The sequence below is a fragment of the Nannobrachium achirus genome (assembly GCF_963921795.1).
Source record: "Nannobrachium achirus genome assembly, chromosome: 2".
Classification (NCBI taxonomy): domain Eukaryota; kingdom Metazoa; phylum Chordata; class Actinopteri; order Myctophiformes; family Myctophidae; genus Nannobrachium; species Nannobrachium achirus.
Genome location: NC_137811.1, coordinates 14915693 through 14940165, shown reverse-complemented (window position 1 = coordinate 14940165; position 24473 = coordinate 14915693). Strand labels below are relative to the sequence as shown.

At 42.9% G+C, this 24473-nt stretch overlaps 1 protein-coding gene across 1 annotated transcript in view; it reads right to left on the bottom strand.

The window, feature by feature from the left end:
- cep152 (centrosomal protein 152) overlaps window positions 1-23145 on the bottom strand; it is a 36689-nt gene extending 13544 nt beyond the window's left edge. Inside the window, exons 1-20 of the mRNA XM_080747514.1 lie at window positions 23076-23145; window positions 21245-21339; window positions 20746-20797; window positions 20376-20615; window positions 18835-18958; window positions 18116-18256; window positions 15453-15592; window positions 14861-15061; window positions 11822-11969; window positions 10846-10937; window positions 10344-10510; window positions 9667-9880; window positions 9009-9095; window positions 8319-8428; window positions 7519-7647; window positions 6428-6512; window positions 5928-6056; window positions 2673-2990; window positions 1911-2042; window positions 129-340 (exon numbers count right to left, since the gene is read on the bottom strand). Of these exons, the coding sequence (XP_080603640.1) occupies window positions 129-340; window positions 1911-2042; window positions 2673-2990; window positions 5928-6056; window positions 6428-6512; window positions 7519-7647; window positions 8319-8428; window positions 9009-9095; window positions 9667-9880; window positions 10344-10510; window positions 10846-10937; window positions 11822-11969; window positions 14861-15061; window positions 15453-15592; window positions 18116-18256; window positions 18835-18958; window positions 20376-20615; window positions 20746-20797; window positions 21245-21339; window positions 23076-23123 (2864 nt within the window). The 5' untranslated portion in view covers window positions 23124-23145. The remainder of the gene's footprint in view (window positions 1-128; window positions 341-1910; window positions 2043-2672; window positions 2991-5927; window positions 6057-6427; window positions 6513-7518; window positions 7648-8318; window positions 8429-9008; window positions 9096-9666; window positions 9881-10343; window positions 10511-10845; window positions 10938-11821; window positions 11970-14860; window positions 15062-15452; window positions 15593-18115; window positions 18257-18834; window positions 18959-20375; window positions 20616-20745; window positions 20798-21244; window positions 21340-23075) is intronic.
- Window positions 23146-24473: the final 1328 nt, after the last annotated feature.

Genomic DNA, 24473 nt, shown 5'->3' with positions numbered 1-24473 from the left:
ATCTGAAGTATTAACAATTCAACAGGATTTCTTTTTTTATAAGGCTCTCCCTCATTGTATCACAACATACGATATCTCTGGAAAGGCATATGGTGGAGACATTGTATCACCATATGGCCCACCCCTACCTGGACACCTCCTGCTGTCGCTCTCTGCTCCAGGAGGCCCTGGCCTCGGCCAGCTGAGCTTTCATCAGCACCTCCTGCTCCGTCCGCAGCCTGGCCATGTGATGCTGGAGCTCCTCCTTCTGGGAGCCCGCTGCTCGCTGCTGCTCCTCCGCCGCTCCCGTCCGGAGCCGAGTCTCACACTCCTCTTCTGCCTGCCGGCGAGCCTCAGACACCTGATGCACACACACAAACACACGTGTAAGACTAAAGCACTTTGCACACAGGACAGTTGCGTTTTTTTCGTTTGCTGCATGAATAAAACGCATTGGATTTGGTGTGCAATGCTGTGCGGAATCGTCGCTGCGGATTCCAAAAGGAGTCATAAAAGGAGTGATGAGTCTTTTACCGCATGCGACAAGACGCACAAATCGAACTGGGTTCCATCGAGAGAAAAAACGCACGGCCGCAGCCACTCGTCGCACGGCTAATTCGGATCCGGTGTGCATGAGGTCATAGAGAATCGTTGTTTTCTTTTAAAAAAATGAAATTGTCTGTTTTATCCGTGCGGATAAACACGCCTGTGTGCAAAGGGCTTAACTCTCCATCCCCTTTTACAATCATCTTAACAAAGTTATATAGTTGACTGCCAGCCTTTGTCTACATTTTAACGTGAGCGCAATAGTGTCCATCGTGCACGATCGTGCACATCTTAAAAACAAAAAGATCTGCTTGTAAAACGGATGCTCGGTTCTCTAGTTAGCCGTCGCTTTGTTTACACGGTGAGAAAACAGCCCCATTTGATGGACGGACATACTGTATACATTTCCGGTCCGTCGTTCAAATGGGTCTGGTTGCACCGTACATAGAAACGGCAGATCAGCAATCATATTTAGGATTGTTTTATATCAATTAAAGCATATTAAATTCTCAGGTTTCTTGGGCCCGGCGGAGAAAAACAGCTTTTTCCCGGGGTTGGGGCAGCAAATGAGTTAACTTCAGTGATGCTCGCGGACCTCGCCTGGGCTCGTTCCTGACCGCGTCACTGTCGTGCCAATATTCACCATAACACCCTGTACGCAAGTCCTAACATCACAATCTTAGATGTTCCGAAAATAAACAAACCAGCCACAGCGATTCTGTCAGGTATGCGACTCGCCGATGATACAGAGTCACATTTAACCCATTCAGAACGGGTACACAGTATTTTTGTATTATTATTTTATGCTTTAACTATTGAAAAATAGCAGATATACAAGCTCACAGCGCAGCACCGAGTGCCGTGCTGCGAACTTGTAGATATTTTTGAAAAATCGTGAAAATTCGAATTTTGACCCGATTCTATAAGTGTCTTTTGAATCCTTCAAAGATTTTTTGAAAAACCCTATGTTTCTACGTCAGCAATCTGCCCAGCCATCATCAGAGAAAAGGTCCCTTTCACTTAACTGGAGCTCAGTTAGTCTGTTCTTGAGAGACTACTGTGTCAGTGGTTCTCAAACCTTTTCATGTGAAGGACCCCCAAAATGATATGTATATGGCCACGGACCCATCTCAAAATATTTCGTTCCAGGGACCCCCCAGAAGCAACATTTTAGTTACAAACGTTCGCTTAAAAATACATATATATGTATATATGTACAATATATTCAAAGACTTTCACACATTTTCACGACTTTTCAAAAATAGCAGATCTACAAGCTTGCAGCGCGGCACTCGGTGCCGCGCTGCGAGCTTGTATATCTGCTATTTTTCAATAGCTAAAGCATTCAATAATCCTAGGCCTAAATGGGTAAATTGAATCATTACCTGTTGCTGCAGGTGTCTCTGGTGTTGTTCAGTCCACTGCTCCTTCTCCCGCTGCAGATGTTCTTTATACTCTGGTAGAGACGTCAGGTCCTCCAGCCAGCGGCTGTAAGCCCGAGTCAACGCTCCCTCCACCTGCAGCGGTCCAAGACATCATCCAGATCAACCTCTACCCAGGTCTAAGACATCAGCCAGATCAACCTCTACCCAGGTCTAAGACATCATCCAGATCAACCTCTCCCAGGTCTAAGACATCATCCAGATCAACCTCTTACCAGGTCTAAGACATCAGCCAGATCAACCTCTTACAAGGTGGTCTAATACTCTAGCTCCTCTACACCTCCAGACAGTGTTAGGCTGCTCCGGTTCATCACAGAAGCAGGACACACATAATTAATTAGCTAAAATAATGAAGGTTTTCGGGTGCAAGTTATCAAACAGACGCGTTGACATCGAAACGTGGTCTGATGTTACTTGCACCTTAAAATGAATAAAAAGATTCCAACCCTGCAGTCTTATGAAAATGCTAAAATGTAATTTATAAAGCATGTTATGTAGACTGATACCAGCTTCAATTGTAGACCTGGCAACCTAGAGTGTCTATAGTTTCAATGTACAGATCATTGATTTATTTATTTTTTGACCTGGACTTATTTAATACTTTGCAGATATACAAGCTCACAGCTTAGATTAAGAGTCTGCTAAATGCTTACTGTAACTCTGGATTAAGAGTCTGCTAGATGCCTCCATGGTAAACGGTCTAACCTGTGAGGTCATGTCCTCCAGGTATTTGTGTTGCAGGTCTCTCCTGGTCTCCAGCCTGGCCTCTTCTACAGCCCTGGAGCGAGTCTTCTCTGCCTCCACCCTGGCCTCTTCTACAGCCCTGGAGCGAGTCTTCTCCGCCTCCAGCAGCAGCTGTTGTCTCTGGACACACAGCGCGGACGCCATGTCCTCTGGAGACACACCTCCACCTGTCTGAGACGCCTCCTCAACTGAAGAAACACCTCCACCCATCTGACACGCCTCCTCACGTGACTCTGTTGTCTCTGTCTGTGTCTCAGCTTGTACCGAGGTCCTCTCCATCTGCACAGACATATTTTAATGATGTCAAATCCTTGGTACAGGAAGGGGACCGTAGACTAGAGGGAAGTAGACTAGAGTGCGACCCATGCCTGATGTGTGGGTTTGATGCCCATCCCGACTTCAGAGAGTCTAAATCTTAAGACCTCAGAGGAGCTACACTCTCAGTGGTTTAGACACTATAGACCTGCTTGGCTTACTGATTAACTTATAAAGGGAGGAGAGATGTGCACATCCACACCCAACATTGGGCAGGTGCTAAGCGAAAAGATCTAACATATGAACTAAAAGAATGCTCGCTTGCACACTGTGTCCATTTCCACTCAGAGCTTGGATTACTGGAACTCGCTCTACTCTGGCCTTGACTGATTCCAGATGGTGCACAACTCTGCAGCCAGACTACTGACCAACAGACTACTGACCAACACAGAGACGGGACCACATTTACACCCATCCTGATGCCTGTCAATTGATTTTAATTAAACCTGTCGAATTTAGCGCGCTATTATCTAGTTAACTAGAAATCCTTTTAATGCTGAGAATTTTTTTAACGTGCGATTAACGCAGCTGATGTTTGAGCCTCGGTGCGCTCCGTAGTATAGAGAGTGAGGAAGCGAATGCGCTGACAACAGTCAGTCAGTGTGTGATGCGGCTAGCAGCAGGGCTAGTCATAGTATGAGACCCCATAACTCTATGTATGAGACAGACAAAACGGCGGAGATTTTTGCAGCAGACAACCACAATATCACCGCTCACGGCGTCGCGTGCATCAAATACCGAAGCGTTGAAACGGCACATCTGCAGACAGCGCGAGCCCCAGATACACACACGCTCCCAAGAACAGGAGCACTCCAACTTGTACACGAGCACATAGTAGCCTACGATGTCCTTTATTATACAGTGCTCTGCCTCCCCAGACCCCCGCACCAACATGCTAACAGTGACCACCAAATGCTTGCAACAACGGCCAGAGAACCCACATACAGTGGTTAGCAGTTAAGATTGTCACCAGTTGGCTGCCTCAGTGGCAAACAGGTTTGGGCCCTGTTATGGCCCAAATCCGGCAAGTCTGGCTGACTATGGCTTGTGTGCCACACATCTCCAACAAGACATCAGTGTCTCTAGTACACTCTACATCATAACAGCTGGGTTTCTCATAGGGAACTAGGGTGCCCAATAATACCAGTCCAGGGTACCTCAGAATACTTTGATAATATTTAGAATGTATCAATATTACTTAAGTTAAACCAATTCAGACCCTCTAATGCCTCATGCTTGCTTTGTAAAACACCCCTGAGTTGCACTGTACTTGAGTTATATTTATATAAACCAACTCTCTTCACCAAAAATAGCCGATCTACAAACTCTTGTAGCATCTTGTAATGAGCTTTTAAATCTGCTACTTTTGGTGAATATCCCCTTAGAATAGGAATGCTGGTTTAGTGATTGAATGCCAAGTTTATTTTAAATCTCTCCTAATGAAAGATTTAAGGGAGCCTCCGCACACTTAACTCATACAGTGCCAGGCGACTTTTAGAGCAACTTTCTCACTATGGAGTTCCCTGCCAAGCGACTTTGGGCGACTTTTACTTAGAAAAAAAAAATTTTTTTTTTTTTTTGGACCCAATTAAATCTAGTAAACATGATTTCAATCGCGATTTTGCATGTTCCACCCCCCATACAACCCCATCTTTCAAACATGGCAGCCATTTTTGTTTACATCTGAAGAAAACATTATGGCTGATAAATCATGAATGCCTGAACGGATTTCCAATCTTTTTTTTTTGTTTGAAAGCTGTGCAGCCTGCACAAACATGGTGCATGATCTGTGCATGGGCGTGCATGATCTGTGCACTATAAATTACATGGGAGTCTATGGAGGCTTCTGGCACTAGTGCCACTCGAGGGGCATTTTAAATTGGCAGTAAGTGAGTTAAAAGTGTGCAAAATCATGTTCTTTATTTTCAGTTAATAAAGTGCAAGCTTTTGGTCATAGACCTTCAGGCATGCAGCACCTCGATGAGCGGTGGTCCTTTCACTATTAATCTGTCCTAATGGAAGCAGATATTTTCTCAAGTTGTTATATGTTTGTCAGGCCTGTTATGGACAGTATTTGTTATTATTCCAAATAATAATAAATATGCTGTATTTGCATAAAGCAAGTAGGCTATTTGTCTACTCCCATGTTGATATGAGTATTAATATCTGTTTAAGGTAGATTTAGAACAAATACAAAATATGCGATTAATTGCGATTAATCGTGCGATTAACTATGGACAATCATGCGATTAATGGGATTAAAATTTTTAATCGACTGACAGCCCTAATTTTAATATGTTTACTGATCACTTTTAAAGCCCTACATGGACTGGCTCCCAGTTACGCTTATGGGACTCCAGCAAGTCCACAGTGTGTGTGGATAGAACCAGGGATCCTCCCATAACTTGCTCACAATGTAGGCTACACATGGTACCTTCTTGTGTTCCTACTAGTAACAGACATGCTACCTTCAAGTGTTGCTACTAGGTAAGGTCATGGTACCTTCATGTGTTCCTACTAGCTCATTAATAATAGACAAACATTGTATCGTGAGTTACCTGACTGAAATGATACGTAGCCTGCAAAGTTCAGGCAGGTATACTCGAGAGGGTACACTGCATTGCAGTTTTATAATGACACTACCTGTCACTATTATGCCAGACCCTACGTCATTGGCCAATGTGGCAGTCAGCTGATCATCTGGCAACTACTTAAGCCCGCCCGGTCTGTCATTCTTCCTGTTGCTCTTGCCCGGACTGTTGTTGCTAGGTCCTGACCTAGTTGTTGCTAGGTCATAGTATCTTCATGTGTTCCTATAGGTAAGGTTGTGGTATCTTCATGTATTCCTATTAGTAACAGACATGGTATCTTCATGTGTTTCTATAGGTAAGGTCAGGGTACCTTCATGTGTTGCTCCTCCCATGTGGTCCTGGCTGAAGCTAGGTGGACCTGGAGGTTGCTCAGATGTTCTGCTTCCAGCTCTGACCTCAGCTGTTGAACGGCGGTGATCTTCTCATTCCTCAGCTTCGTCTGAGAACGCAAAGGATAAATAACAATAACCTCCTGGTTCAACTACATAGGCAATTGGCATACACAAAAGATTAAATAAAAATTCCCTTATGTCATCAATATTAAACCCATATCTAGCAGGACTTCATATGGGAATGCCCATATATGGAGGCCACATCGGCCACATACCACACTAACAGATCCATATATGGCCAAGACAGCCCATATCTGTGAAAACTGCATGTTTGTATTTGAGGTGCTTCTCTTATGGATAAATGTGATCTTGTTGTATTTGAGGTGATTCTCTTATGGATAAATGTGATCTTGTTGTATCTGAGGTGCTTCTCTTATGGATAAATGTGATCTTGTTGTATTTAAGGTGCTTCTCTTGCCTCCAGTTGGTCCTTCTCCTTACAGACAGACACGTAATCCTCCTGAGTGGCAGTCAGCCTATCACTGGCCTCTGATAGTTCAGTCCTGTGGAGAGAACCAGACCTCTGTTATAGAGAACAACATCCGTTAACCAACTGTAGAGATAATGTAGATGGACAGATTGTGGAGTTCTTAACTGCAGCTTGTGGAGTAGAGTTCTCAAATTCTGCCCGAACCGGACCATAACCGAACCCGACCCGACATTTAGGGTAGGGTAGGGCCTACAATGTATGCTAATTAGTCGGGCCGGGTAGGGCCTCGGGCTCAATGAAAAAAGAAAATAGGGCTATATCATTTTATTACTTTTACTCTGTGATGGAGTTCTCAAATTCTTCCCAAATCCGACCAGACCCAACCCGACCCGATGTTTTCGGGCCAGGTAGGGCCTAAAATGTATGTTTACTAGTATGGCCGAAGCCCGGGCCTTGATTTTCAGACCCATTGAGAATTGTGGAGTTGCTGCTGGTGGTATTGTATTGTAGAGTTCTTACTGCAGCTTGTGGAGTTGCTGCTGGTGCGTAGAGGTATTGAATTGTATTGTATCATAGAGGTCTTAGTGCAGCTTGTGTAGTTGCTGCTGGTGCGTAGAGGACATCTGGCCCAGGTGATCTTTGTGTTATTGTATAGTATAGTATAGTATAGTATAGTATAGTATAGTATAGTATAGTATAGTATAGTAGTATCACCGGTCTTACTGCAGTGTGTGTAGGGTTGCTGCTGGTGCGTATTATATTGTATTGTAGAGTCTTACTGCAGTGTGTGTAGGGTTGCTGCTGGTGCGTATTATATTGTATTGTAGAGTCTTACTGCAGCTTGTGTATTGGCTGAGGGTGCGTAGAGGTATTGTATTGTATATTGTATTGTATTGTAAAGTCTTACTGCAGCTTGTGTAGTTGCTGCTGGTGTGTAGAGGTATTGTATATTGTATTGTAGAGTCTTACTGCAGCTTGTGTAGTTGCTGCTGGTGTGTAGAAGTATTGTATTGTAGAGTCTTACTGCAGCTTGTGTAGTTGCTGTGGGTGTGTAGAAGTATTGTATTGTAGAGTCTTACTGCAGCTTGTGTAGTTGCTGCTGGTGCGTAGAGCTCATCTGCTCCAGGTGATCTTTGTGTTCTGACAGCAGCTGTGTTCTGACCCTGTTGACCACGTCGTTCCTGAACTGCTGCTGAGTCCGTTCATACCTGGAGAAAACATCACTACTGTAATAACACATCACAATACACTGTACCGTACATCATACCAAGCTGTGTTCTCCATGTTGTCCTACTGCTAGATCAGGGGTTCCCAAACTTTTTTGTCTCAGGGCACTCCATGAATATTTTTTTTAATTCGAGGCACCCCTACATTATAATTTTCACCCCCAGGACGGTCAGGACCCTATATTTCTAGCATATCGTCGTTGTCGGGTGGAAACCTTGTATGTCCAAAACCGTTTGTTTTGTATTTATCATCTATAAAATGTACTAAACTAGTGAAAACAGCAGATCTACAAGCACACGTTGTGTGCTTGTAGATCGGCTGTTTTTACTAGTTTTGTGCGACAGTCTTGTATGATGAAGCAGGGCTTTGCTTTACCAAAGGACATACACATTTGAAACTTGGAGATAATGAGGTTTCTGCCCGAGAGTGACGATATTTGAGTGATTATGTTGCGAGGAAAACGTTGAGATAATAGCCATTTTGGTTAGAACTGACTGAAAATAACGTTGTACTTCGAGTTTAAAATGATACTAAATATTTTTTCAAGTGTCCAAATAAATTCCAAATATTATCAAATTACCCCAGGGTGCCCCGTCACCCACTTTGAAAACCCCTGCTCTAGATGACACCAGTGTTCTCCATGTTGTCCTACCTCTCCTGGTCCTCCTGCTTCTCCTGGTCCAGCTCCTGGATCATCTGCCTCATCTTGGAGCACAGCTCAGCGTTCACACTCTTCAGGTTCTCCTCGCTCTGTCTCAGCTCCTAATAATTACAACAATAACAACAACAACACTCTTCAGGTTCTCAGCTCCTAATAACCATTTAATTCATTAATTAAAATACTCAAGTTTTCAGAAGATAGCAGGTCTACAAGCTCACATTGTAGATCTGCACAGTATGTGGTTACTGTAGGTTTTGCAATAATAAAATCTGCAAATTAACAAGTACAGTATTTTCTGGACTATAAGGCGCACCTGACTATAAGGCGCACTGTCAATGAATGGTCTATTTTCAAACAGTTTTCATATATAAGGCGCACCTGACTATAAGGCGCACATAATAGATGCTACCGTTGCGTTATGCATCCAACAGATGGAGCTGTGCTAAAGGGAATGTCAATGTCAATGAATGATCCATATACAAGGCGCACTGGACTATAAGGCGCACTGTAGTTTTTTGAGAAAATTAAAGGCTTTTAAGTGCGCCTTATAGTCCGGAAAATACGGTAACTAAATGCTGGCAAAGGCTGTAATAGTAGAGGTCTTCACAGGTCCAATTTTACCTACCCGAACCCAAATGGACACGCTAAAATTGGCCCTGGACCCAAATAAGACTCACATACCTCCACTTGTTCCTGTAAGAGCTGCTTGTCCTGCTGGAGTCTCAGTAGGTCTTTCTTTGATGCTACAGAAACATCTGGATGCTGAGGCTGAGGAGATAACAATACATATATGATGCTACAGATACATCTAGATGGAGATAACAATAAATACATAATGTTACATCTAGATAACACAATACGCACAGATACTGTACATCTACTGTAGATGGATATAACAATACATATATGATGTTATAGATGCACCTGGAGATAACCAGAAACATCTAGATGCTAAGGCTGACTGCTTTCCTTCATCTGGAGATGCTAAATCAAAGATATATTGTGATGTATCCATTATGTTAGAGTTAAGCTGGTTGCACACTGCTGCGTTTCTTCGTTGTGAAATGCGTTTTTCAGGGCAAGGAGAGAGAGAGTAAGGGACCCAGTGGTCCCAAAATTTATACGAAACGGGCGGCAGTGTACAAACGTGATTGACATAACGTGAGGTTGATTTCTTTATTTACAATTTACAATTCGCTCCTATATTCTCACGAAAAAAGCGAGATTTCACAGACTACCACTACTCCTACCATCCTGAGGATGTGCTGGAGATAATTCCAACCACATGGCAGACAGTCCATGGTAATAGCAATGATGATAATGAATGATAGGCTCTCACCGTTGTATCGTCCACAGAGGTCTGCAGTTGACTGACTCTGGCCTCAGAGAGGTGAAGCTGCTCCTGGAGCTGAGAGGTCTGCTCCTCAGAGCGGTGCAGCTGGTCCTGGAGGTGGCAGATCTTCTGTCTCTTCCCCTTCAGACACAGCAGGCAGCGCTGGAGCTCTGCTCTCAGCTCCTTCACACTGTCCTCTGACTGCTCTGTCAGCGCCGCACTGACACACACACACACACACACACACACACACACACACACACACACACAAACACACACACAGGTTGCGTTAGTCCGGTACTTGCTGGGTTTTGATGAGCACCTTAAGGCTGGACTGAAGTTTGCAGCAGCTGAGCAAATGGACAAAGACAAGGCCTTCTAGAGGACTTCTGTGGTCAGATGAAACAAGAATTAAGGTGCCGCATCTGGAGCGAGGGCTTCCATCTTGCATGGCATGCTCTCTGCCCATGGTGATGTAAAACACGTTTAACTGTGGACACTGACACCTGTGTTTCAGCAGCTTCTAATTCACTGCAGACCTGCTTTTTGGTGGTTCTAGGTTTACTCTTGAACTGTGCAGTACCATTTTGTACCTGTGGATGGTGCCGTTCTACTATAAATGCAGTACCACACACTACCTGTGGATGGTTCCATCCTACCATACATGCAGGACCATGCACTACCTATGGATGGTGTTGTTCTTCCAGTTGCTCTTCTTGATGCCCAGGTCCACGTAGGACTCTGACAGGTGTTTCTCCCAGTCGCCCCCGTTGGTCTCCATGCACAGAAGGCCGTTCTTCAGAGCAGATTCATACAGAGTGATCTGTTCCTTCAACTCACTCAGATCCTCCTGTGAAACAACATGGAATACTTTACAAGGCAGTCAACATGGAATACTTTACAACAGTGCAGAACAACATAGCAGATCTACAAGCTCACAGCGTGGCACAGAGTGCCAAAATTACATGTATTTGGCCGTGGACCCCCCCCCCCCCCCCCCCATCTCAAAATATGACCCCCAGAAGCAAATATTTGAGTTACAAATGTTTGCTTAAAAAAAAGATATATTCAAAGATTTGCCGTGCACCGTGCTGTGAGCTTGTATATCTGCAATTTGTTTTTGTTAAAGCATAAAACAATGGTTAAAGTGGTTGCAATGGTATAATGATTAGTAGTATTTAGTACCTGTAATGAGTGGGACATGTTTTCACTTAGAGTCTTGGCTTTCTGTGCTTGTTGCAGCTTGGCCTGCATCTGGTTCATCTCCTGAACGGAACCTGAGCAGAACAAACAATATCAATTGCATTTTTATATGAATTGCATTTTTATAGCACTTTTCCACGTGCGCAAAGCACTTTACATTGGTGAATGGTCCATTCATTGATACACTGGGAGGTGAAGAGGTGAACCTCACATCCCATCACATTCACACACATATGGTGGCTAGGCTAGCACCAACGGACCCACTGGAGGCAATGTGGGGTTCAGTGTCTTGCCCAAGGACACTTCCACATGTGGACAGGAGGAGGAGCCGGGATTCGAACCTGCTCTACCTCCTGAGCCACAGCTGTCTTCTGTCTCCCAGACGGTATGACAGGAGCATTTGCAGATTGCGGGAGACAACTGTCTGGCCAGTGGGAGTCAACTGTCTGGCCAGTGGGACCCTTCACTCTTACTAAATGTTCAGGTTAATTTTATACTGGGTGCTGTTTTGAGGGAGTCCACCCAATGGGTGTCATTTATCACTGGTTAATTTTATACTGGGTGCTGTTTAGAGAGTCATAAGCTCACAAGCCTCGCACTGCGAGGCGTTGCCAAAAATAGCAGATCTACAAGCTCACAACGCCTCGCGCTGCTTGTAAATCGGCTATTTTTGGCAAAGAGGTTCGGCATAGAGGGGAAAAAGAGCTGACTAAGGACAGAGTGAATGGTCAACTTCATAAAGTATTGACGGTTCAAGTAGTTAAATATCTGGAAATACAAACGGACGTGAATCCAAAATACACTGATGATTGTGCTGTCAAACAATGAAACTATATGGAATCTATGAACAGGTTGTGGGGGTCCCTGCTTCATCTTTCTCTCAACTAAGGGGTCCTTGGCCTGAAAACGTTGAAGACCCCTGGTTTAGAGAAGTCACCCAGTGGGTGTCATGTATCACCTGACTCCAGCAGGGTGCCACACTGCCTCTGGCTCTCCTCCAGACGCTGGTTGAGGGTGTTGATGACCTTCGACCTCTCCAGCTGTTCCTCTTCTCTCTGCTGCTCCAACTGATGAACCTTGACCTTTAACCTCTGGTTGACCTCAGTCTGGAATCACATGTTAATGATGTTAAAATATATGTAAATATGTGTTATTATAACTGATGAAGATGTTTCTTTTAAAAAGGAGAATTCCGCTCGAAATGTCTTTCTTACCTTAATAAGAAAAACGCGACCGCAACTGGAGCTATTTTTGGAGACAAATTAACAACAAAATAAGCTAGGAAAGCCATTTAGAGCGGAATTCTCCTTTACCCTCTGGTTTATCTCCGTAAAAGTAAAAAGGTAGGGGCACCCGCTTAGGCATTGCCACATAGGCATGGATGCCTGGCGGCGTCGCTGGTTCGATTCCCGATGTGGACGACATTTGCTGCATGTCTCGCCCCATCTCTCCAGTCTCCACCCATTTCCTGTCAGTCTACTGTCCTATCTAATAAAGGCATAAAATTTAAACTGTTCACTGTGAACTCAAAAGTTCACAGACTTAATCCAGAGCGATTTACAATAAGCAAGAACAGTTATACCAAAAGCATAGAAATAATAATCTAGGATTGTAGGTAAAACAAAGAACCAGTAGTCAGGATAAATGTGTTGGTGTAAAAGAAAATCAAACCTCGGTTCGAAGTGGAGCGGTGAATCTGAGCAGCTATACCCTATGTGTGTGTGTGTGTGTGTGTGTGTGTGTGTCTAGTCTGCACAATAGTGCCCTAGAAGCGCTATGTGTTCTAGATCTGTTTTTGATTCTACGTGTTCTAGATCTATGTTTTTGATTCTATGTGTTCTAGATCTATGTTTTTGATTATACAGTATGTGTTATAGAGCTATGTTTTTGATTCTGGGTTCTAGATCTATGTTTTTGATTCTATGTGTTCTAGATCTATGTTTTTGATTCTATATGTTACATATCTATGTTTTTGATTCTATGTTCTAGATCAAGGTTTTTGATTCTGTGTGTTCTAGATCTATGTTTTTGATTCTATGTGTTCTAGATCTATGTTTTTGATTCTGTGTTCTAGATCTATGTTTTTGATTCTGTGTTCTAGATCTATGTTTTTGATTCTGTGTTCTAGATCTATGTTTTTGATTCTATGTTATAGATCTATGTTTTTGATTCTATGTGTTATAGATCTATGTTTTTGATTCTATGTGTTCTAGAGCTATGTTTTTGATTCTATGTGTTCTAGATCTATGTTTTTGATTCTAGGTGTTCTAGATCTATGTTTTTATTCTATGTGTTCTAGAGCTATGTTTTTGATTCTATGTGTTCTAGATCTATGTTTTTGATTCTGTGTTCTAGATCTATGTTTTTACATTCTGTGTGTACTAGATCTGTGTGCATGTGCGTGTGTGCGTGTGCGTGTGTGTGTGTGCCTGCACAACAGCGCCCCTCCTTTAACTTGTGTGTTGCCACTCAAGGTATTGCCAGGCTACGGACATACCCAGCCATGCAGCCAGCCAGCCAGCCAGCCAGCCACAGACATACCTGTCTATTGAGAGCGCTTTCACCGCTCCAAAAAAGGCAACAAACATTTGACCCTCTGGGTCAGGGGTGGGCAACTTTGATGAAGGAGAGGGCCACTATATTTTCACCCACACTCCAGAGGGCCACAATGCATTTGCAGTCAAAAATAGCCACAATGCATTTGCAGTCAAAAATAGCAGATCTACAAGCTCAAAACAAGCTTTTGATCAGCAATTTTTGTGGCTAGAATTTGAATCCTGAAAAGTACACATTTTATTTAATTTCAAATGCATTTATATGTTCTTATGTTAACTTTATGAACTTAAATACAAATACATTATAAAAAAGACGCATTAAAGGACAACTTTAGTTTTTTACAACAAGGGTTCATATTTTAGATTGTAATTAAATAATATAAAAGATGAGTGTTAAAATGATTTCATTTACTTCTTTCTATTGTTTTAGAGATTCTTATTTCAGTGGTTGGGGGCATGCGTACAAGTGGCTAAATATGTCATTTTACACAGAATAAGCCCATTCCCAAGATACAACGCAACTTTCATGGTTAGATGTGACTTATGGGGGCCAGAAGTGTTACTGTAAATAGCAATAAAGAAACTGCTGGCTTATTGTGTCTAAAAATACATATTTAGCCACTTGTACGCATGCCCCCATGCGTACGCATGCCCCACATTTTAGCTCGGTAAACGCAATAAAACAATAGAACGAAGCAAATGAAAACATTTTAACACTCACTTTTTCTTTTCTCTAATTACAATCTAAAGTATGAACCCTTGTTGTAAAAAACCTAAGTTGTCCTTTAAGTGAAGGTGGGGGACGCATGTGCAGGGGTCACACTAGGGTCTCAGAGGCACTTTCCCGTCGAGCAAGTACAGGTCATGTTCTACTTGCCCAAAAGGGCTTGCCCACTTGCCCGAACAGTAAATTGTCCATTATAAGATAAGATGGTAAGATTTTAATTACCGCTCAATTTAACACTTATTTCTTTACTTTCTGGGGCTGTGCTATAAAATATCATACCACTACCTCCAAATACAAATACCTACATACTGTAGCTATGATTGAATACGTCTATGGTTTCACACTTGTTATTTTATATTTTTAAGTGTAGCAACAGTAAAAACAGCACATTATAGGTAAACAGTAATCTTATTTTATATTCCGAGACCAGACAGAGCACGCTGGCCACTTTCAGGTGTTTAGACATATCTTGTGTTGTGTTTATAGACGGTTGCGTCCCCTCTCAAATGAGCACTTGCACAGTCGGGCTACCTGAAAGCCAACTTCACCTGCCAGAAAGTTTTATTTACCTGGGCAAGCCTTAGTGTCAATGCCTGCATGTGGCCCCAGGGCCGCTAGTTGCCCATGTATGCTCTGGGTCAATGCCAACACCTTGGCATCATGTTCATTAAATACAACTGTGCCAACACCTTGGCATGGTGTTCATAGTTCATACCTGTTCCTTCAGGGCCTGTGAGGTGGCATCCAGCCTCTGGCTCAGTGCCAGCAGCTTGGCATGGCTCTGCTCCTGCATGGAGCTGAGCTGCTGCTGGTGCTGCTCTCTGGTGCGAGACAGAGTGTCAGAGCGACACATCTCTGACATCTGGAGCTTCATGCTGTCCATGGACACCTCCGCTGCTCGCAGCTTCTGCACGTTCTGGAGACGCACATGCACACAAACACGACATTATTAGGGATGGGACAATATGAACATTTCATATCAATACATCAATACAATAAGTAGGTAATACATCAATACAATAAGCAAGGTGATACATCAATACATCAACATCAGTACATCAAATGCATAGAAATATTAATCTAGACAAAAATAATGTGGGTGGACCGAGCACCTAGTAAAAAAAGCTTTAAATAAAAAACCCCAAAAATGCTATCTAGCTTTCATGTATGGTCATTGGGGGGTAGGCAAGTGCTACGTAGACTGATCTGATCTACTGACCTGTAGGTCTGTAGACTGATCTACTGACCTGTAGGTATGTAGACTGTGATCTACTGACCTGTAGGTCTGTAGACTGTGATCTACTGACCTGTAGGTCTCGCTCAGTGAGCTTCTGGAGCTGCAGTTCCAGAGCCTGCAGTGAGTTGTTCAGTTGAAGCTCTCTGTCTTTGGCCTCTTCAACCATCCTGCTGGATTCCTGAAGACTCACTGCCAGGCCCTCCTTCTCATCTGAGACACAAACACATGAAAAACCCCTAGTTAGACCCCTCACATGCTACTTAAAGAATATTTAGTTTTCCCTGTATAGTTAGTTAAGGGACCCAAACTTGAACCCCTCGAACTTACCTTGATCCACTAAGAATATAATGGGAAACTTTTAACGTGTTTTTTGCCTAGAGATGAGTCTTTACAACGTCACATCCTTTGTTTACATCCGCGTTGGAAAAAAATACAATCTGATCTCAAAAGATAAAGGTAAAATAAGGTAAAAGCGCTGGCAGAGGTAGCAGTTATTAATTCATTAATACCCCAGCATTCAGGGCGGCTTGCACCAACACGGTTTAAGCCTTAAACTGGTTTAAATCAAGGTTTATCTTTTAATCAGCTTGCACCAAACCTTAAATCTAGTTTTCATTAATCAGGTTTAGTTTTAAACCATCCTAATCTTGGTTTGAATTTTCACTGTAAACCTGGATTTCTGTTAATCCTGTTGCACCACTACTTTAAACTTTGATTTAAACATCAGTAAGGGATCAATTTTAAACCTGCTGTAGAGGTGGTTTAAATGCAAACATGCCATTGACAAGACATGAATGGGGGTCCCCCTCCTGGCTGCGAGGGAAGCCTCACAGCATAAGCCCTGCAGGCTTGCTGCAGACAGCGTTTCACAGCTGAAAACAAAAATCTCATCATATTGTTGTCTTCAATACATCCTTGTACATCGGCTATTTTAAAATAGCGAACATTTATATATTTACGGGGACATAATAGGCCTACAGTCAGTGGAAGAGGACTTCCCAACCAATATGGAGACGTTTTAATTTTCGAAATCGCTTCATAATTGACGAAACTATCAAACTGTGGTGTATTTCTTTGCTTCCCTCACAGGAGGATAGCCGCGCATCGCCGCACCGCGCTGTAGCGAGCCGAGCGCCACCGTCGTATGACGGAGCGTTATAAAATTAAATATTTTTTGGCTGCAGGCGCTCTTCTTAACATAGAAGGTGATAGGCCTGCCCACATTCTCCCCGAAGTAAATAAAAAAGTAACGTTATGATGTTAGGCGTAAGAGAATAGTTTATTCCAGTGTGTTTACATCGCAAATCCAAGTTGGAGGACATTTAAACCATGAAATAATCGCAGTTTATGGTTTTAATCACAGGTTAAGGGTTTAATCACAGATTTGTTAAGCAATGCTTAAATTTAAGTGGTGCAACGCACCTCGATTTAAAATAAAACCTAGATCAACAAACCCTTGATTAACCCTAAACTAAGATTTATTTAATCCCTCTTGGTGCAAGCCGCCCTCAATGTGTTCCCTTCTAGACTTAGGGCGGCTTGCACCAACACGGTTTAAGCCTTAAACTGGTTTAAATCAAGGTTTATCTTTTAATCAGCTTGCACCAAACCTTAAATCTAGTTTTCATTAATCAGGTTTAGTTTTAAACCATCCTTTTAATCTTGGTTTGAATTTTCACTGTAAACCTGGATTTCTGTTAATCCTGTTGCACCACTACTTTAAACTTTGATTTAAACATCAGTAAGGGATCAATTTTAAACCTGCTGTAGAGGTGGTTTAAATGCAAACATGCCATTGACAAGACATGAATGGGGGTCCCCCTCCTGGCTGCGAGGGAAGCCTCACAGCATAAGCCCTGCAGGCTTGCTGCAGACAGCGTTTCACAGCTGAAAACAAAAATCTCATCATATTGTTGTCTTCAATACATCCTTGTACATCGGCTATTTTAAAATAGCGAACATTTATATATTTACGGGGACATAATAGGCCTACAGTCAGTGGAAGAGGACTTCCCAACCAATATGGAGACGTTTTAATTTTCGAAATCGCTTCATAATTGACGAAACTATCAAACTGTGGTGTATTTCTTTGCTTCCCTCACAGGAGGATAGCCGCGCATCGCCGCACCGCGCTGTAGCGAGCCGAGCGCCACCGTCGTATGACGGAGGCTCACGGAGCGTTATAAAATTAAATATTTTTTGGCTGCAGGCGCTCTTCTTAACATAGAAGGTGATAGGCCTGCCCACATTCTCCCCGAAGTAAATAAAAAAGTAACGTTATGATGTTAGGCGTAAGAGAATAGTTTATTCCAGTGTGTTTACATCGCAAATCCAAGATGGAGGACATTTAAACCATGAAATAATCGCAGTTTATGGTTTTAATCACAGGTTAAGGGTTTAATCACAGATTTGTTAAGCAATGCTTAAATTTAAGTGGTGCAACGCACCTCGATTTAAAATAAAACCTAGATCAACAAACCCTTGATTAACCCTAAACTAAGATTTATTTAATCCCTCTTGGTGCAAGCCGCCCTTAGTGAAACAGACTTGTGTTACAAGTTTTACTTGGATCCATCTACCCCAAATCTGAACTCTAAAAGCTCACAACACCTCACAACTATTTGTGTCTGACGTTTGCCCCTGAATATGGATGCTGGGGTTCAAATGGTTGATGTGGGATCACAGCTCAGACATTTCAGGACGGAGAACTGATTGGAGGGGATGTGAACAAACCTTTGAGGATGGAGAACTGATGGAGGAGACATCTCCCGTTCCTCTGCGAATCCTCCAGCTTCTTCTCCAGGTCTTCCATCTGTCTCTGCTGGGCTGCGTGTAAGACCTGGAGCTGGACTAGCTGCTGGCTGTCGGCACTGTCTAAAAAAAAGAAGAGCATTAAACCTTAGGGTTAGCTGTAATCCATAGAGCAGGGGTCTTCAACAGGGGGCCCGGGACCCCTAGGGGGTCCTCAGAGTTACTACAGGGGGTCCTCCAAATCTTTGAGTGATAGAGCGTTTTTCTTTTCTCCTTTTTTATATTAACCACTTGAACTCTAGTGTCCATATTCTGAGAACTTTAGCCATAAATGGCAGATCTACAAGTTCACAACGTTAAGTATTGAAGGTTCAAGTTGTTAAATATCTGAAAACACAAATTGACATGAATCCAAAATACACTGATGATTGTGCTGTCAAACAATTAAACGATATGGGATCTATGAAAAGGTTGTGGGGGTCCCTGCTTCATCTCTCTCAACTAAGGGGTCCTTGGCCTGAACACATTGAAGACCCCTGCCAAACAAGTCATTTCTTGGAGGTGAACTACCCCTTTAACTAACATGCCAAGGTCCATGTGGTTCCTATCTATCTATCATTTAGCTGGCCCTGGGGGTCCTTGAAGGGGTTCCAGGGGATCCCCGGACACCCCAACATTAGATGTTAGTGCTAAACACTGACCCCTTGTGGAGTGGAGGAAGAGTCTCTGCAGGTGGTCCAGCTGTGGAGGATGAGGAGGTTTCTGAGGCTGGTAGTTGACCTGCTGGAGGTCTGCCCTCTGCTGGTCTGATGGAGCCTCTACACCCTGGAAAAAAACAGGTACACAACATTAATGCACTTGGTGTCAAACACGAGTTTCCCGAGTTTTGTCAGTTTTTTGCTCTCCCTACTTCCTACTTCCGGTTTTGTTATGAACTCGGGATGGGACGATACGCGATATTATCGTTTATCGTGATAAAAAATACTCACGATATTGGTATCGTGGAGATTTAATTTATCGTGATATTGTCCTCCGTCATGCACTGTGGTCAATTCACCTTTTATTTGCCGAGCTGCATATCCGGTACCACTTAATCCCCCTAAAAGGTACTTATAATATACATACTTTATACAGTCTTTTTTTCACTCTCTATCAGACGTTGTGACGCGTTGTGAGCTTATAGATCTGCTATTTTTTGGCAAATGTTCCACCCCAGGATAATGGATTTGGATTATCGTGATAATATCGTAAATCGCGATTTCTTTTGTCACAATAATCGTGATACGACATTTTCATATCGTCCCATCCCTATTATGATCGCGATCGTGAAATGCATGTTTGACTCTCAGAACAGCTCTCTCTTTCAAACATGGCAGCCATGTTTGTTTACTCCTGAATGCCTGAACGGATTTCCAAGCAGATTTTTCTGACGGTTCAAGTGGTTAAATACACATTCCAACATGATGACAGTGCTGTCAAACAGGTCTAAGATGTCTAACAATTTTATACAATATGTAGTGGGGGAGTCCCTGCTTCATCTCTCTCTCAGCTAAGGGGTCCCTGGCCTGAAAACGTTGAAGACCCCTGTCACACAAACACACATCATGTTAGAACAAAAAATAATTCAAAGAAGTACCGCTAAATTCCAAAGGTGCAGACAGCAGACTTACAGAGAAAGGAATTCCAAGGCATTCCGTCAGATTTTTTTGTGTGTGGTGCATGATCCGTGCATGACCTGTGCACCATCGTGCACATTAAAAGGTAAGAAAATGGTGGCAATTGAAGACATTAGTCGATTTTAATCCTGGCAGCAAGCTTGTTAAGACCAGAGACCAATTGTACAAAATCTCTTCTAAATCCTCACAGTTGGGCATATACAGTACACTCACACACTGCTCTCAGCAGGTCACACAACACAAGAACCATTACCAACAGAAGCATCATTTGGGGGATTTTGGTTAATTGTTTTGGGGGACGCCGTCGCTGCCCACACATTTAGCTGTGATGCTCATTCCTCGATTGCACGATAATTACAAGTTATGCGTCGTTGTAAAGGTCACTAATCAACGATTAACATGATATAAGAAATACTGATACCAATTTGTGTTATTGGAGGGGAAAAACAATTGACCAAAGTTACGTTTTTCCAAACCTTTTGTGAGGAGTTTTATTTGAGAACTGCTGCACTGTGCCAACCGATGCCATCTATATGCCAACCATGCCATCCTGCAGGTCTACTCACATGGACATGGTTTCTTTGCTGTTCCATGGGATTATCGGTGCCATGAGGGAATCCCGGCTCTGTGCTCCGGTCGTTGGCATCCTCTGTGCCCACGCTGCCATAGGAATACCCTCCCTGGCTGTACCCGTCTCCCTGGCTGTACCCGCCTCTCTGGGCATCTGCGCCCTGCGGCACCCAGGGCTGAGACCCGCTGGACTGAACAGAAAACTGACCGCGGTGATCAGAAACCTCTTGGTAGTTCTGCAAGAGACACACGCAGATTGAAAAAAAAAATTGTAGTCTAGTTTTAACAATCTGTCTTGCAGCACTTCAAATGTCATTCTTTGGCTTCCTGAATGGGAGCTACAGTACAAATGACCTCTTACTGTACCTCTTCATGATGATCAGACCACTGCATCTGCTGCGTCCACGCCACAGGAGGTCTGTGAGATCAGAGACAATTAGAAAGACAATTAGAATAATATATACAAGAGGGAGAGAAAGTGGAACATTTAACATTTTATTTCACCGTTATGTTTAATAATAGAACCTGGACAAATGTTAACCCGAGACTGTTTTTAGAAAAATGTCTTATAAATCGAATCAGTTTTCTGTAAAAAAAAAGGTTTCAGTATAATAATAAAAGCTATGAGTCTATACCAGTATCATAATAAAAGCTATGTTTCTATATACTTTATCAGTGGTGTTGTGTCATGTCAAAGGAGAAGGACCTCCAACATCTTATGTATTTGGCTGCAGGCCAAGGACCACCGAAAGCAAATTTGGTTCCATGTGTACACTCTCAGAGTTACAGTTCTGTTATGGTCATTCAGGGCTCTTCATGTGTTTCTGGCAATATTATTGTCGTGGTAAAAAAGCATTCTAATTACCGGCTGTGGGAGGGGCTTTCCTCAGGCTCGGGGGAGGAGCAGTCTCGGCTGTCTTCCAACATGTCATCTGGAAGGTCTGTCAACAGCTTGTGTAACTGTTACACACACACACACACGCGCACACACACACACCACCCACCCACGCACACACACGCACGTGTGTGAGCAGCAGCTTTTGTTACAATAATAAACACATGGCCATGATGAGTCACCAAGCGTTGCTAAGCAATCAAACTAATACACAGTAAACAAAGAGGAGGGGCAGGGGGGCATCTCACACCGGAGGCTTAAAATGATCACATTTGAAAGTAAACTATCGTACACACAGCCAAAAAGATATATCACAGGTGTAAATATGTCATTTCACATTTTTGTCTTGTATTTCTTCTAAGAAACGACCTTGTTTGAGACTCCTAACAGACAAAAACACATCACATTATGCTGTGTTGAAACAGGCAAGGTAATTATTGATCGTAAAGAGGGTAAAAGTATTGCACAAATAACATTCATTAACAGACGTCTGGCAACAGTAGTCTGACAAGGCGACAACACAAATAAGAGATAAGATTTTAAGTTTATTTTTTTTATTTTTTTTCAAACACTTTAGCTCCATTTAAAAAGAATTTTACCACATTCCCAGTCTACAAGCTCACAGTGCATTGTTTGGAACAGGTTGTGAGCTTGTAGATCTAGAACCTGTAATGACCACGCCCTCAGAATAGGGAACCAAGGTTGAAATGGTTACAAATATGGGTGGGTGATAGGGTGATAAATATTGTTGAGACGATACAATGTCTCCACGATATGCCTTTTCAGAGATATCGTATATCGTGATACAATGAAGATCCTGTTGAATTGTTAATAGAGATTCACATTGCAGAATTAAAATGTCAAGGTCTCCCCTCCTCTTGACAGTATACAATTGAAACCAAATGGACCCTTGGTTTCAATTGTATACTGTCAGAGTTACATACTTGTAAGGGTCAATTTAAACCTCCCAAAAAGAACCCAGAGAGTCCCTTTACCCCACTTTGAGGACCACTGGTTACTCCTTTTTCTTTTAGTTTTTGTTACCTTGTAGGTGTGCTGTTAAGTAACTTGACAAATAAACATAAAACCAACATGAAGGATAATCTTGATAAGATCTTATATCGTGATTCGTGATACAGCTTTGACAAATATCTTGATATTGTTTTTTTCTATATCGCCCTCCCCTAGTTACAACTCGGGATGCCGCAAAAGGTCAAGGGTCAACATTTTGTCCATGAGGTCAAGGCTTCCACCTGCTACAGACACATGCACATGCACACAGTGCAATACAAATACACAACCAGAGAGGGACCATATGAAAGATTACACGTCACACATATTTGCATTAAATTCATCCATTCACACACATTCTTTACATTCATTCACACGCACACACGCATTACATTCACACACCAATGGCAGAGGAAACCATGCAAGGCACCAACCTGCTAATCGGTAGCAGTTAGGGGCTCACACACACACACACACACACACACACACACACACACACACACACACACACACACACACACACACACACACACACACACACACACACACACACACACACACACACACACACACACACACACACACACACACACACACACACACACACACACACACACACACCTTGAAAAGAAAAAAAAGGGCAAAACTATCTCACACAACGTCATGGCTGTGAGCTTGTAGATTTTGCTATTTTTAGGGCATTCATTTACAAGAAAACATCCAAAGATTATAGAGATACCAGATATTTCTGCATCATACGTTTATAACACATTAAACAAGAAAGACTTACTTCACACAAAGAGCGCTGAATATGCCTGACATCATTCAATGTCTCCATCACACACACACACACACACACACACACACACACACACACACACACACACACACACACACACACACACACACACACACACACACACACACACACACACACACACACACACACACACACACACACACACACACACACACACACACACACACACACACACACACACACACACACACAGCCGAACTACAACCTTATGAGAACTGTGTCAAACATGTCCACACACACACCATGCTGCCTGTCTGTGAGTCACTGCTAAACCATCCCATTGTTCAGGAGGTGGAGCCTAATAATAAGGCTGTTAACTGGAGCACAAACATTTCACTTAACAAATTACAATGAATGATACAATGATAATATGTATGCTAATGCTACGCAGTGGTGTAAAGTAACCTACTACATTTGCTTAAAGCTGTAATGACACCGGGAAAAAAGAGATACATCTCTTTGGCCAATGTTGTTGATGACGTCACAACGTGCCTCTACTGTACTTCACTGTATGTACTGTGCTGTCGGTCCGTCTCCCCTTGCCCACGCTATGAAAACCAGGACGTCGCCTTACGGAAAAATGTATAGCAACATTGTCCATGTCAAGCAGTTAGTTTGGCTTATTTGGTGAAATGATAAAAATCGGTATGGTGGTCGGTGGATTACGACCCCCCAGCCGGGGAGGAGGGAGCTAAAGACAGGCGCTGCACTCTCTCTGCTCTCTGACTGTTTCAGAGCGTTTACAGATTGTGACATATTGTATCACAATGTTAAATGTAACAAACACTGCCTAATATACTGCACAACATTCAATGGAATTGTATGATTGCTTTTAACCTGTAGTCTCTTAGGTTTTGTGAGGCCGCCAACTGGTGGCCAGTTAGGAGTAGTACACCTTCAAAGTTGATGCAGTTTTTTAAAGTCGAAATGCAATGAAAAATACGTTTTTCATACTTTAGTTTTAGAGCATATCTTTAGTGATAATATGGCCACTGGATGCCAAAAAAAGTGATAAATTCCAGTATTTGTGTATTATAATCATGAAACAATTAGAGCCATAAGCCCAGCCCCTAAACAGAAAGAAAATGTATAATTCATGAGGTCAGAATGACTGACAGGTGTCTGTATCAATAAATGTCATCTACTTCAACTTCAGCGACTCCCCGCGAGCCGTTGGTTTGTGTGTCTCCCCCCTTCCCCCGACTCCCCGTTCGTCCTCTCCACACAGCCGTGCCAGTCTGTTGTGGTGGCTTGCCTCTGGTCCAGCCAATCACAAGCCGCGGCCGACATCTGATGTCCTATGAACACAGATTTGTTTCTGTAGGCGCTGCCATGTCAGACCGCCCGTCTTTACATATTAATGTCTTC